The 14580-nt window shown below is 48.0% G+C and overlaps 2 protein-coding genes across 6 annotated transcripts in view; one reads left to right on the top strand and one right to left on the bottom strand.

The window, feature by feature from the left end:
* The first annotated feature begins 459 nt into the window (after positions 1-459).
* LOC102406873 (cat eye syndrome critical region protein 2) overlaps positions 460-14580 on the top strand; it is a 117904-nt gene continuing 103783 nt past the window's right edge. Inside the window, exons 1-2 of one of the 5 annotated variants that reach the window (XM_044940902.2) lie at positions 460-579; positions 1489-1531. Coding sequence is in view for 1 of the 5 variants with exons in the window: in XM_025282920.3 (XP_025138705.2) it covers positions 2802-2927 (126 nt within the window). In the remaining 4 variants the exon portion in view is untranslated. Of the gene's footprint in view, positions 580-857; positions 939-1488; positions 1532-2318; positions 2351-2681; positions 2928-14580 lie in introns of those variants that run through there. The other 4 variants (XM_044940904.2, XM_044940906.2, XM_044940903.2 and 1 more) reach the window with 4 other exon arrangements.
* Positions 2219-2680, bottom strand: LOC112584375 (acidic proline-rich protein PRP25-like). The gene has a single exon (XM_025282480.2). The coding sequence runs from the start codon at positions 2678-2680 to the stop codon at positions 2219-2221; it is 462 nt and encodes a 153-aa protein (XP_025138265.2).

Genomic DNA, 14580 nt, shown 5'->3' with positions numbered 1-14580 from the left:
CTAATACAACTCACTTGCCACGATTTTAAAATGTTAAAATTAGCCTGACTTACAGTCCTCTGTGGGAATAGTACCCTGTGGAAGGTCGCTCTCTACTGAGAAAGGAGGGCTGTGCCAGTACTTCGGGAGGGACCTGGACTCGGATGTGGAGACAGCTAAAGTGACAGGATAATGGTTCTGCCTCACTGCGGCTCCAGCTGGGCTCCTGGACTGAATCGAGGAGCAACCACGTCCGGGTGGGCAGGCAAAGGGGTAGAAAGGGCAACTGGAGAAGTGAGAAGCAGTGTAATCCGACTGGATGATCAGCTAGAAGATTTGAATTCTAGTCCTGGTTAGCAGGAAGAAACATGGAAGAACCGCACTTTTGTCACGTGCCTTCCAAGGTTCAAGTAATTGTTTTTAGCTGATCATACAGAATTTACAATGTATTTCTTAAAGAAATGGTGTTAGAAAATGCTGGTTAGTTCCCCAGATCATCCTCCAAGAACCTAGAATAATCCCGAAACAGCTGACATTACGGGAGATTTTGCAAAGAGAAATTCAAATATTTTTTGCCACATTAATTAACAAGCGAAACAGGTTAGTCAAACTAAGTCTTGTGTGTGTGTGTGTTTAATGGAAGATATTTAATTAGAAGATGGTATGGAAGTGGAGGTGGTAGGAAATCTGGAAGAGAATTTCTTTTGGCACTTCCAAGGTCATCTCAGATCAACAGCGCTCACAAACAGAAAAGAGGCAGAGAGGGCAAAAGAGAGAGACAGAGAAAGTATGAGAGCTGTATGCCTTTTGGGAACAGGATAAGAAACAACTGGTGTTTGTAGGGTGAGAAATGGGCCAGCCTTAAAAAGGCAGGGGCAGGCAGCGCTGAGAGTCCTGGGAAGAAGGAAGGAGGTGGGTGTCCCGGGAGGCACCAGGGTCAGTGATCCAGGTCTCAGGAGGTTAGGGTGAAGCCAGCCCAGAAAACAGATTTGAGGCGGTTAAATCCCAGGGGAAAGGTGGAACAAACAGTCAAGGATTGTGGGTATCAACTCCAACAGAGGCAGAGGAAGGCATGGGTACAAATGTGAGGCTCCAGATGGAGCCGGAACTTGAGGAACCCCGAGGAGACACAGAAAACCTCTGGGCTGGAGGAGGAGGACCTGCTCTGGTTGGGGGTGGGGGGGTTGCGGGGAGAGTTACAGTGGATCAGAGCCAGAGAGGAGAGAGAGAGAAAGAAAGAGGTTTGAAGCTATGTGCCTGTCCAATGGGACACCGAGAGGTGACCCTCAGATGAAGAAGGCAGCATGGGTGCTGAGGATGGGGCAGGACCAGCACCACCGAGGGGTGACCCCCTCAGCCACCACCAGCGCTGCTCCTGCCCCCCACACGCCAGGGTAGTGTGGCTGGATTCCAGGACCCCGCAGTGTGTGGGGAGGGCAGCGCTCATTCCAACGGGCCAGAGTAACCCAAACTTGTCACCTTTCTGCTTGCTGGTATGTGACTTTTTAGGCGCTGTGACTACCAGGCTGGGGCCCAGATCACCGAGGGACAGGTAAGATGGAAAAGGGTAAAGGGCAGGATGAGGAGCCAGAGGAGAACCAGGAAAAGGCGGGGAAGCAGAAAGGCAGGATGTAATGGATTAGAAACAAATGTGAAGGGAAGCAGGAACCCTTACACAAAAGGGAAGGAAAGGTGAGGAAAGTCAGGCTGATCCGTGCGGAAATGCAGAAAGACAGGGGTTAGAGAGTCCCCAGAAGAGAGTGCGAATTCAGGTCAGGTGGGTCACCCCACGGTGCGTGTCACCCTTCCCACACCTCACCTGGTCATCGGGCATCTGCCTTGGAGCTGCGCGTTACACACTCAAATGCATCCTCTGCTCCTGGGGGGTTCAGATAGGCGCTCATTTTTTTCAAAGATGGACACGTGGTAGCATCTGCGGGTGAATTTTAAAGCATTCAATAGTTGAGGTAAGAAGCGAGCACAACTATCTAAGTTTGGAACAGGAGGCGAGTGGCGGGGTAGTGTGCAGTGTTGGATGAAGTATTTTCTTCCAGTAAACATCTAGTTAAATATACATGTTCTTTAAGATTTTTTTTAATGCTGCCTTATATATATAAAAAAAGAACAGGTTACTAAATTGATGGGAATAAAACGAGGGAGAGAATAAACCGGAGGCGCACTCCATAACATCCCAGCTGAGTGAGGCCACTGCGCCGGCCCGTCCGGCGGGCGTCCGCGCTCAGAGGTCCCCACGCGGGTTTCCGAGCGGCTGCGCCCGGGACCGGACGGGACTGGAGCGCTGGCGCCCCCCGGGCCAGGGGGAACCACCTCCACCCCCACGCAGCACCCCGCGCACCGCGGACGGCGAGGGGTAGGTCTCCCCCGGCCCGAGAGGGGCAGGAGGCCACGGGCTCTGTCCGGGTGTGGGGTCCGCCGCCCGGGACCCACGTGGGCGCAGCCCAGCGAGGCGCAGACCGCCGGCCTCCGAGGGGCGCGACCCCCGGCCACGTGGGGGCGGGGCCCGGCGGGGCTGGGGGGCGGTGCTCAACCGCAGCCCCTCCCCCCGGCCCTCGGGCGCCCCTCCCCCGCCCGAGCGCGGCCCGCGGGCGGCGGGCGGGGGCGGGGGCGGGGTTGTTGTTGTGCCGAGGCCCCGCCCCCGCCCGCCCCCGGCCCATCTGTTCCCCGCGAGCCGCGGCGACATTGTGCGGGCTGGGCGGCCGGGCCGCGGCGCGATGGGCCCGGGGCAGCCGCCGCGGTAGCTCGGCTGGAGCGGCTCCGGGAGCGGGCGGGCGGCGGGCGCGGAGGCGGCGGCGCGGCCGGAGATGCGCCCCGAGGAGGGCGGCGCGGCCGGGCTGGGCGAGCTGCGCTCGTGGTGGGAAGTGCCGGCCATCGCGCACTTCTGCTCGCTCTTCCGCACGGCGTTCCGCCTGCCGGACTTCGAGATCGAGGTGCGCGGGCCGGGCCGGGCCGGGGTAGGGGGTCGGGACCCGGGTAGGGGGTCGGGGCGGCGGCGCGCGGGGACCTCCGAGCGTCTGACTCTGAGGGACTGAGTGGGGGCTGAGCGCGAGGAGCGCTCCCGGCCGGCCCGGGTGGGCGGGTGGGGGTCGGGGTCCGGGCTGAGGGGACCCGGGCGGTGGGGAAAGTTGGGCCGTTACTCCGGGCGGCGTCCCGGCGGGCGCAGCGCGGGGCCGGGCGGTCAGGGTAGCGGGCGGCGGGCTTTGTGGGGCCCGGCGGGCTGGCGGGCGGGCGCCCCCGGCCGGCGCCCCGACCCCTCCCCCGGCCGCCTGGGGCCGAGCGCGCGGCCGGTCGGTGCCGCGGCCCCGGACAAAGGTGCGAGACCGGCGCGGCCGGGCCGGCGAGCGGGGGCCATGGGTCCGCCGCCCGCGGGAGGCGCGCCCGGCGGCAGCCGGGAGGGTGCGGGCCGGCGGGCGGGCGGGCGGCGGCGGCGGCGGCGACGACGACAATGCGGCGGCCTCGGGTGCGGGGGCCCGGCGCCGCACGCCGTTTTCAAAGTTGGGACGTGACTCGGACGAGCACGGCTTTTTCTAAAAAGGAGAGTGGGACGGCGGTTCCCGCGGACTGAGGGGGAGAAACGGCAGATTAGGGAATGCTGAGCGTCAGGACTTGCTCCACAACTGTCCCGAAGACCCCGTGTTTCCTTTTAGTTGGTCAAAATCCTCAGCACTTTAATTCTGCTGCTCAAAATGGTGGCTGTGGTGGGAGGTGGTGTGGTGACAATGCCGTCGTGGTGCCGCTAAACTTGCCCCTGCCCCATTTTCTCCCTGCAATGGGATAAAACTGAGGCGGTGCTGAATTACAGGTTAGAGTTCACGAACCCCGTCTAAAAACACTGTGGAGAAAACTTCAAATTTCAAAAATCCAAATATTCCGATTTGGTTGATTGGAAAAAAAAAAAGAGGTAACTAATTTTGTCCTAAATTGTTAGAGAAATCTAGCGTAACGTATAAATAACGCCTTATGTTCTAAGAAATAAATCTGTGGTTTCTAAGTATTAGCTGCTTTAATTCCAAAAGGAAATGTAACCTGATCTGAGAGGTCCAATTTGTATGTATAACAGAAGTGAAAAATCGTTGCTACAGGTGAATAATCAGGGCCACTTGAGATGAGTGTTTTCGCTTCGGATCCCAGTATTTCTTGCAAGTGACACTTTTTTGGTGGTTGTAGTTAAAGTGTATGCTATTTGAAGTATATACGAATGAATATTTGGAATAAAGCTTGTACATATTGTGATCATCCATATCTCTCTGATTTGGAGATGTTCAGTCGAAGACTAATGGTGACTTACTCCTGCAATTCTTCTGTAATCTTTTTCACATGAAGTGTTTTGATGAATTTGATGAATACAGGTTAAAGTTTTCACTAATTATCAGAAATTAAAATTTTCAAAGTAATTTTTAGGTTTCTAGCAAATTTGAGAGTGCAGAACTTACTGAGAACATGATCAGTTTTGATTCTCTATTTATTTTGGTTAGGTGATTTTTTTCTTTTTTAATCTAATAATTTACCGTTCTGAACTGAAGAAGGATCACTTGATTACAGTTTATGATGCACTGGAAGAATCTTCTTAAAAACAGACAAACAAAAAACAGTACTAATACTGAATTGTACCTGTTAGGATGGCTGGAAAGACCCTATAATCTTAATTTACTGTAACTTTAGAAATGAATAATACCAAGTGGTAGAAGTTGGATATCAGCTTTTTTAGGAAACTAGTTTTCAGCTGTGGGAAAGTACTCATCTTACTCTTGACAACCAAACTGAACCCATGGATTTACAGAAAATTTAGGAAGCAGAATCTTCAAGGACTTGGCTTCTATTTATCTAAAACAAGGCAATCTCTTAGATAGCTGACAGGCTGGGAGCATTCATGCTGCAATTCTGTAAGAGGTCAAGACCTCCCATTTAACTGGTCCCCAAAGCATGGATATTTTTATTTTTGCATGTAAGAAAACCTTTTTCCTCTGTTAATTAGCCTTGAATGTACAGGATTTAATTAGAAGAGTCAGTATACTGGATTCTTATTTTGTGGGTTGTGTTTAGGGACATCTGTGTTGCTGCCCCCCAGATAGGGGTTCTGCAGTCATCAGATCAAAAATCTGCAAATGTGTAGACATATTTTAAGTTCAAAATTTGTGGTTTTAAAAAGCAGTGCATAATCACAATATAAAACTTGAAAATTATAGCAAAATATAGGTAAGAGAATTAAATCACCCATAATCCCACCACTCAGGGATAAAAATTGTTACTTAAAAATTCCCAAATGTGTTCACAGCGTATTTGTGGCCCATTTTAATTTTCCAGATGAGGAGACTGAGCTGTGTGTAGCTGGACAACTGTAGATTAATGATACTGAATTCACTGGTTGGTATTATGAAATATCTGTTACTAGCTGCTTAACTGGATGGATTACCAAAGAAGCTCATGGCATACCTCCTTTGCCTCAGGATTATCAAATTCGGAACCACTTCATTTATATCAAGTTTTCTATGATTGTTTAACATTCCAGTGGATTAGGCTGGTTATGTTTTGTCCTGATTAGAGAATGAAGAATAGTGAATTGACCTTCCTGAAGATTTAGTACTGATTTTCTTTTTTCCTCTAACAAGTGTTCTTTACAGTGAATAGCATCATACTTAACTAGATTGCTGTTAAGGGAGGATAGACCATCTTCGGTAATCTTGTCTGGAGTTAATTGTGATGGGTATAGGGTTGCAGGGAGAAATTCCATTATAAACATTTTGGGTATATTTTCTCCAGAGAAGAAACTATGGGGCCTCTATGTGATTATTTGAAAATGGTCATGTAGAATTATCTGGTTCATACGGCGGCAACATGATGAAAATAATCTGATTTTTAATAGTCCCATGTACTTTTTTCCCCCGAGCTTCCTGCTTTGAGAATGAATCCTTTGGGTTGAATCCTTAGGCATGAATTATTAAGCATTATTATGTTTATTCATAAATATTATTCATAATTATGAAAATAGGTGATAAAAAACTTGCCGAGAGAAACTTATTGGTACAGCAGTCTTAGTTCTCTGGGCCTGGAGCCCAAGGACGGGTTATAGGAGGTTTTGTGTTGGTGTACATGTATGTACTCTGCTGTCACTTTCATCAAATTTTGAAAGCGACCCCAACCATACAAAGGTTAAAAGGCCTTGAACTAGATGAAAGATTTAAGTTGGCCTTGAATAGGGGAACCAGAGGCTAGTTTCATGACATGAGATCCCGTGGATCAGGAGTTAGAAAACTTGAATTCTTATGCTTGTTTTGCTACTGCTGCCTCTGTGACCTTCGGCAGGTCAAATAGCCTAATGGTGAAGGACACTTGTATAGCACTTTGTACATTTCCCAAATGTTTTCTCATCTTGTCCATCGTCATCATTAATCATTACTGGGAATTAGCAGTTTTGCGGATGAGGGAATTGGAAGTTTAGACAGGCTAAGTTTCTTGCATAGACTCTCACCTGGATCTCAGGTTCTTTGATACCAAATTCTTTGCTGGTGCTGCTATATCACACAGCTTCTTCTTTAGTTTTCATTATGTATAAAAATGAAAGGCTGGACCTAGAAGTAATGGCCAAGATTTGACAGTGCAGATCTAGAGTTCTTCGGTTCTTAATAATGCGGGGTACAAAAGATCCTTTTAAAGGATCTTAAAATACAGATCTTAAAGGATCTGTTTTCTGCCGAATACAGAGGGACAAGTTCATGATTTCATTTGGTTCTTTCAGCAAATACTTATTGAGCATCCCCTATGTGCTAGATGCAGTATATTAAGTGCTGGAGATACAGATGTGAACATAACACAAACACTCCTTTAGTGGAAGGAGACAGATAATAATAAACTGGCACAGAGAGGGCCAAGTTGAGGGGGTGGGTGGTTACAATTTAAAATAGGGTGATTAGACGTGGGAGGGGTTTCTCTGGTGGCTCAGACAGTGAAGAATCTACCTGCAGTGCAGGAGACTTGAGTTTGATCCCCTGAAAAGGTTGGGAAGATCCCCTGGCGAAGGGAATGGCTGCCTGCTCCAGTCTCCTTGCCTGGGAAATCCCATGGGCAGAGGAGTCTGGTAGGCTACAGTGCATGGGATTGCAAAGGTGTGGGTGGCCTCACTGACAAGATGGCATTTGAGCAGGACTGAAGGAAATAGGGGACTTAAAATTATTTAAAAACTAGTAGTTTGTGGGACTTCCCTAGTGGTCCAGTGGTTAAGACTGTGCTTCACTGCAGGGTGTCAGGGTTACCTGGTCAGGGAACCCACATGCTGCATGGTGCAAAAATTAGTAGTTACAATGATCTATTGAACGGAAAATACCAGATGATCAGTGTCTCCTGAAGACTCAGCATATGCTCCTTCTCTGAGGAGGAAAGCCCAAGAACAGGATGTGAATAACAGAGGGTAGGTCTTGAAACCTGAAAGGGGGGACTGCTCCCTCAGAGTGTAACTCCCCCAAGGTGAACCCTGGATCCCATTCTGCTTATACCAGTGTCTTAAAGGGGAAGTCGTTGTCTTCGTCTTCATTTGCCTGTTCGAGAAGCTTCAAAAGCGTAGAGATTTTCCAGTTGTGGAAAGGGCAGTAACCTCTCATCTCTGAAGGACAACTCATGTTAGCATGTGGCTTGCTTTACCACGGAAGTTCAGTTTGGTCTTGCTTAATTTTCTGGAACACAGTGAGGAAGCCCAAAATACGACTTGGCAACATGGCAGCATTTGGTACAACCGACCGTCTGCCCTTTGATCAGGAGAGTCTAAGGGCTGAATTCCAGTTTGTTTTTTTTAAGGGGCTGGCTTCTTGTGGTGTGTTGGGTTGGGGGTAAGAATGAGGAGCTCTGGCATTGCTGGGAAACTGCCGGTGCACACGGTGGTTTAGATAAAAAGTGGGTGTGGACAGAGTCCAGGGGGACAGAAGGCACAGTTTCTAACTAGATGGCCTTAGATACAGTTGATGAGATTGAAGGTACTTGTCAAAGGAATCATGCAGAGAGCCAGAAACCTGGACTGTGGACCCACCTCTGTCATTACCTGGTGCTGCGATTTTAGGCAGATCATTTGGTTTCAGATGCCCTATCTATAAAAAGACAGTTGTGGACTAGGTGATTTCTAGGATGTTCCTCAGGCCAAAGTGCTGCGATTCCCCTGAGATGTTTCTCAGTATGCACGGCACAAGTAACTGATCCAAAAAGTTTTCCTGAGCTCATTGGTTAGGGTCAGGTTGCTCAGATAGTAAAGAATCTGCCTGCAAAGCCGGAGGACCCAGGTTGGATTCCTGGGTTGGGAAGAGCCCTTGGAGAAGGGAATGACAACCCACTCCAGTATTCTTGCCTGGAAAATCCTATGGACCGAGGGGCCTGGCAGGTTACAGTCCATGGGGTAGCCAAAAAAAGAGTCCACTGAGTGACTAACACTTTCACTTTCTTTTTTTATATGCTGTGTTGGGGTCCCTATCTTAGAAATTAATTTTGCACCAAACTAAAGCAGCAAATCCACACTTCATGTCTTCATAGATTATATGAGTTTGTCTTTCTGTGGAAATCCTGTCTGCAAATACATTACGTTGAAGGTAGCTTCAACAGTGAAGCTGTTGATATTGATATTTTCACTGTCTTCGAGGTCCTTTCAAACTAATATTTTGTATTTTGAGATTATGAGAAACTCAGGAAGATAAAGGTCTTAAATTGTGTTCTTTCCCCTTCACTTCTATTTATTCACTTAAATTGAATATCGTTCAACACGTAGAACTTTGAATGGAGGCGGGTAAAGGTTTTGGTCTGGGGCTGATGGCGAATATTTCCAGGCAGCTGTGCCCCCCTTCCCTGTATTTTCCTGTTTCACAGGACTCTGTTCCTTGAATGCTTTTATATTGTTTTCTCTACAGGAGCCTCTAACAAATACTTGTTTATTCTGGAAAATAAACTTGTTTATTCTGGAAAACTCTGGAATTCTCTTTCTTTGATTTAGACAGGAGTCTTCACATGGTGGTACTGAGCTCAGGATTCTCCCAGCCTTGTTGCATCAGGGTATTCAGTGCTGACCACTGCCGCGCGTGTCGCGGTGGTGCCTCCTGTCCCTGAAGAACACTGGGCCCTGAGGTGGGGGGACTCTTCCCCATAGGGAGTCCTGTTCTGGATGTAATGTTTTTTTGTGTAGGGTTGAAGGGATTTATTTATGCCGACTTGGCTGTCATCAGCCCGGGAAAACAGCTCAGTCGCTCAGTCGTGTCTGACTCTCTGCAACCCCATGGACTGCAGTACGCCAGGCCTCCCTGACCATCACCAACTCCCAGAATTTAGTCAAATTCATGTCCATCAAGTTGGTGATGGCATCCAACCATCTCATCCTCTGTCGTCCTCTTCTCCTTTCGCCTTCAGTCATTCCCAGCATCAGGGTCTTTTCCAGTGAGTCAGTTCTTCGCATCAGGTGGCCAAAGTATTGGAGTTTCAGCTTCAGCATCAGTCCTTCCAATGAATATTCAGGACTGATTTCCTTTAGGATTGACTGTTTGGATCTCCATGCAGTCCCAGGAACTCTCAAGAGTCTTCTCCAACACTGCAGTTCAAAAACATCCATTCTTCGGCACTCAGCTTTCTTTATAGTCCAACTCTCACATCCATACATGACTACTGGAAAAACCAAAGCTTTGATTAGACGGACCTTTGTTGGCAAAGTAATATCTCTGCTTTTTAATTTGTTGTCTAGGTTGGTCATAACTTTTCTTCCAAGGAGCAAGCATCTTTTAATTTCATGGCTTCAGTCACCATCTGCAGTGATTTTTGGATTTAGCCCCCCAGAATAGTCTGTCACTGTTTAGATTGTTTTTCCATCTGTTTACCATGAAGTGATGAGACCAGATGCCATGATCTTAGTTTTCTGAATGTTGAGCTTTAAGCCAACATTTTTACTCTCTTTCATTTTCATCAAGAGGCTCTTTAGTTCTTCTTCACTTTCTGCCATAAGGGTGGTATCATCTGCGTATCTGAGGTTCTTGATATTTCTCCCGGCGATCTTGATTCCAGCTTGTGCTTCATTCATCCTGGCATTTTGCATGATGTACTCTGCATATAAGTAAAATAAGCAGGCTGACAATATACAGCCTTGATGTACTCTTTTCCCAATTTGGAACCAGTCTGTTGTTCCATGTCCAGTTCTAACTGTTGCTTCTTGACCTGCATACAGATTTCTCAGGAGGTAGGTCAGGTGGTCTGGTATTCCCATCTCTTTAAGAATTTTTCAGTTTGCTGTGGTCCACACAGTCAAAGGCTTTGGCATAGTCCATAAAGCAGAAGTAGATGTTTCTCTGGAAGTCTCTTGTTTTCTCAGTGATCCAAGGGATGTTGGCAATTTGATCTCTGGTTCCTCTGCCTTTTCTAAATCCAGCTTGAACATCTGAAGTTCATGGTTCATGTACTGTTGAAGCCTGGCATGGAATATTTTGAGCATTACTTTGCTAGCTTTTGAGATGAGTGTAATTGTGCGGTAGTTTGAGCAATCTTTGACATTGCCTTTCTTTGGGATTGGAAAGAAAACTGACCTTTTCCAGTCCTGTGGCCACTGGTGAGTTTTCCAAATTTGCTGGCATATTGAGTGCAGTGCTTTGACAGCATCATCTTTTAGGATTTGAAATAGCTCAACTGGAATTCCATCACCTCCACTAGCTTTGTTCATATTGATGCTTCCTAAGGCCCACTTGACTTCACATTCCAGGATGTCAGGCTCTAGGTGAGTGATCACACTATCGTGATTATCTGGGTCATGAAGATCTTTTTTGTATAGTTTTTCTGTATGTTCTTTCCACCTCTTAATATCTTCTGCTTCTGTTAGGTCCATACCATTTCTGTCCTTTATCGAGCCCATCTTTGCATGAAATGTTCCCTTGGTATCTCTAATTTTCTTGACGAGATCTCTAGTCTTTCCCTTTCTATTCTGTTTCTATGTGGGAAACAGATCCTTTAATTTTTTTCTTAGGGCTTCCCTGGTAGCTCAGTTGATAAAGAATCCACCTGCAATGTAGGAGACCCTGGTTCGATCCCTGGGTTGGGAAGATCACCTGGAGAAGGGAACGGCTACCCACTCCAGTATTCTGGCCTGGAGAATTCCATGGACAGGGGAGCCTGGCAAGATTTGGTCCACGGGGTCGCAAAGAGTCGGACATGACTGAGTGACTGATACACAAACACACCACTGCACACATACACACACCCTTACACACCTGCCCCACCCAAAATCATTTAGGGGAAGAGAACAGGTTGGGGGGCTGTCTAGAAGGAGCCGCGATGCCACCTGTGCCATGTTGGGGGGCTGTGGAGAGGGAGCCCCGACGCCGTGCATACCTGAAGGGGGCCCTCTCTCAGCCCTCTTGCAGGACTGAAGCCAGGGGTGGTGAGCGTGCGCGTGCGGACAGTGAGTGTGTGCCCCTGTGTGGGGACTGAGCTCCTCAGGTAGTACGAGGTGTGTAATTTAGGCAGAACCTGGGCCTTCTGCGCGGCCTCGGCTCTGGCGGCACCACGGGCGTAGTGGATTCACACTGGGCATCATTTTAGCGGCAGGAAAGGTTGCGTGGTGGCGGTCTGAGCCGTCACGCATTGTGGGCCTCCAGGTGTGGAGTCAGGCCCTTCTGGCCGCGACTCAGTGATGTGGATCATCCATAAACCCAGTGCATGCAGTTTATGTAGAAACATTCGGAAGGCGGCGTTTGGAACCCTGACCTTGTGTGGCCTGGAAGATGGGCACTGGACACATGTCCTGTCCTCTGCGTCTCAATGTCACGGTCACTTCAGCTTTGGCCCCGGCCCAGCCTCTTGAATTTAAGCAAACTCTGGGAGAGGGTGAAGGACAGAGGAGTCTAGCTTGCTGCATACAGCCCATTGGGTCGCAGAGTCGGACATGACTTGGAGACCAAACGTCAACAACACCCGCTTGGGCTTTCTTTGGGTGGTGTGTGGCCCCGGGACTGAATGTCATCACAGACTCTGCACCCTTCTGTGCACCCCTGTGACCCGCAAGTAAGTGCTAACAGGCACTGATGGGGCCACGGTTATTCTAAACTGTTTATTATCTTTTTAATGTTGAACCTTCAAGTCACCTACCATTAATAATTGCTAAGAATAGGGTAAGTTCTTATAGCTGAGAGTGCTCTGAGCAGTCTGGTGGAGGGGAGAGTGTTTTTCTCTAGGCCAGTTGCTTTTGATGAACACCACTCCCTGAGTGGTCATTGTTTCAACAACAATGCACTGAGGACAGTTGATTTGCTTGACAGAAAATGTGTTAAATTAGCAAATCTAGCAAATCTTTTCTCCCCCACCCCCATTGTGTCTCTTTTATTTCCCTGAAAGGTTGTGTTTGCAGAGTCTTCTAGGTGTGAGAGACAGTTTTTATAATCAGTTCTTTGTCTAGGGGACACTTAGATAGGGTAAAGGTGACTAAGAGAAACTTGTGTCATGATTAAGGGATTTAATTTTTTTTCACTCTTAGGCTGGTATTGATTTGGGTTAGTATCCCACACATTGTTTCTGAAAGACCTATTCTCTCCTATTTTCCACTGTGCTGTTGAAGCAGGCACCCCAGCTTTCCTTACTGGATATTGGGGATTGGGAGGGAAATGTTCTAACAGTGTTGAGAATGCCTGTGTCCATATAGCTAGATTTTCATCACTTTTGATGGAGCACCTCTCTTCATTATATATAACTGTACTTTGGAGTTGCATGTTACAGAAATCTAAAGTAGTAGTGAAATTACAAAGAAAAGTGGAATCTGAAACCCCAGGCAGTCTCCTTTCTCTGTTGTCACTTTTATTAATACTAGCTGCCCCAGAATGATTGTAGAGCTAAGGGACTGGGTGCGGTTCTGCTGCTGCCCTGGGAAATTGGAGTAGTTGTCGGGGAGGAAAGGGTGGCTGGCTGGGTGGCAGCCATGGCTGCAGGAGTTCAAAGGCCTCTGGGGTCCTGAGTGAAGTGCTTCCTGGAGAAGGCAGGGCTGGGAGGGGGTCACAGTGAGGAAGTCAGGGCAAGGAGATGAGCGTTCTCTTGTGTGGAGGGCTGCTGAAAGATGGAGGCAGGATGCTGCAGCAGGCCTGGAATGCCAGACCCGCTTGTGTGGATCTTTTTTATTCAGGCACTGAAGTTTTAGACAAGAATGATCTTAAAGTTTTAGACAAAGAATGTCCTGAGTACTACGTGTTTTGATATCTAGGCTTAACTCTAGGAGTGGAGTGGGTGTAAAATGCTTCAGGTAGCAGTGACAGGAAGAGACCTTTGTTGCTGGCTTTGAGTGGAACTAGATGATAGTGTTGGGTGCATCAAGAAGGTGGTATGGGGTAAGGATGTTGGGGGCTGCAAGTGATGGGACGCTGCACTGAAAAGCAGTGTGGTTTGTCCTAGAACCTGGGGTCTGGAGGATCGTGGCAGGTGTGCCGCCCAGTGACGATGTCCTTAGGTGCCCAGGCAGCTGCCTGTGCATGGTTACAGGTTGCTTGCACAGTTCCAGGGTCTGCATTGCTGAGCGTTTCAGGGAAGTACAGGAAAATTACAATTTCAGTTGAAAACAGCCATTGGGTTGGTGATTTGAAGAGACTAGAGATAGCATCACCGTCTCAATGGGTATGAATTTGAGCAAACTCTCAGAGATAGTGCAGAACAGAGGAAGGAGCCTGGCATGCTGCAGCCCACGGGGTTGCAGAGTTGGACGCGACTTAGCAGCCACTGAACAACAACAGCAAAAGCAAGAGATGGCATTAGAGAAGGCTATTGGAGAGAGGACGAGGGAGCGGCTAAAACTGCATTTTCCTGGAATGAGAGAGGAAGAGAGCTCTCTAGGAGGCTTAAGAGAATGGTGGAAAAGAATTAATGTTTAAAAAAATTTTCATGAATAATATGCAATATAAGAAGAATCCTCAGTTCCTCCCGTGTTAACATTTTAGTGCCTTACTGAAGAGGTGCATTGTGGGACAACCCTTCCCTGGCTTTTTAAAAGAGTCATTTTCCAAATTTTCCTCCCTGTTTTGTGCTGGCAGTCCTCTTCACTCTTCTTCCCCTTCTGATTGTCGGGAGGTGGGGTGGTAGTGACCCCACCCCTAGGATTGCCAGTTGCTCCTTGTTTTAGCTTCCTGTTTAGGAAAATGAAAATGAAAATCTGGGCCCAGAAATGTACCCTTTTTATCATTAGAATTTTAAATTTGTTTATCTATTGATTGTTTGAAATTCTCCAGTTCTTAGATTCTTTCTGCTAGTATTTAATGATCTGTAAGACTACTACTGATAGTGTAGCGGATGCTGAAGCTGAAACTCCATCCAGTACTTTGCCACCTGATGCGAAGAGCTGACTCATTGGAAAAGACCTTGATGCTGGGAAAGATTGAAGGCGGGAGGAGAAGGGGACAACAGAGGATGAGATGGGTGGATGGCATCACTGACTCAATGGACATGAGTTTGAGTAAACTCCTGGAGTTGGTGATGGACAGAGAGGCCTGGCGTGCTGCAGTCCACAGGGTCGCAAAGAGTCGGACACGACTGAGCCACTGAACTGAAGACTACTACTTAAATGGGACTCTGATCCTTCTGTAATGAGAGTTTATGTACAAACAG

The sequence above is a fragment of the Bubalus bubalis genome, chromosome 4 (genome assembly GCF_019923935.1).
Source record: "Bubalus bubalis isolate 160015118507 breed Murrah chromosome 4, NDDB_SH_1, whole genome shotgun sequence".
NCBI lineage: Eukaryota > Metazoa > Chordata > Mammalia > Artiodactyla > Bovidae > Bubalus > Bubalus bubalis.
The sequence above is the reverse complement of the archived record's forward strand: the minus strand, read 5'-3'. Positions and strand labels throughout refer to the sequence as shown.

Excerpts from the sequence above, each read along its gene's own strand:
- LOC112584375 (XM_025282480.2), bottom strand. The coding sequence starts at position 2,680 with ATGTCGCCGCGGCTCGCGGGGAACAGATGGGCCGGGGGCGGGCGGGGG.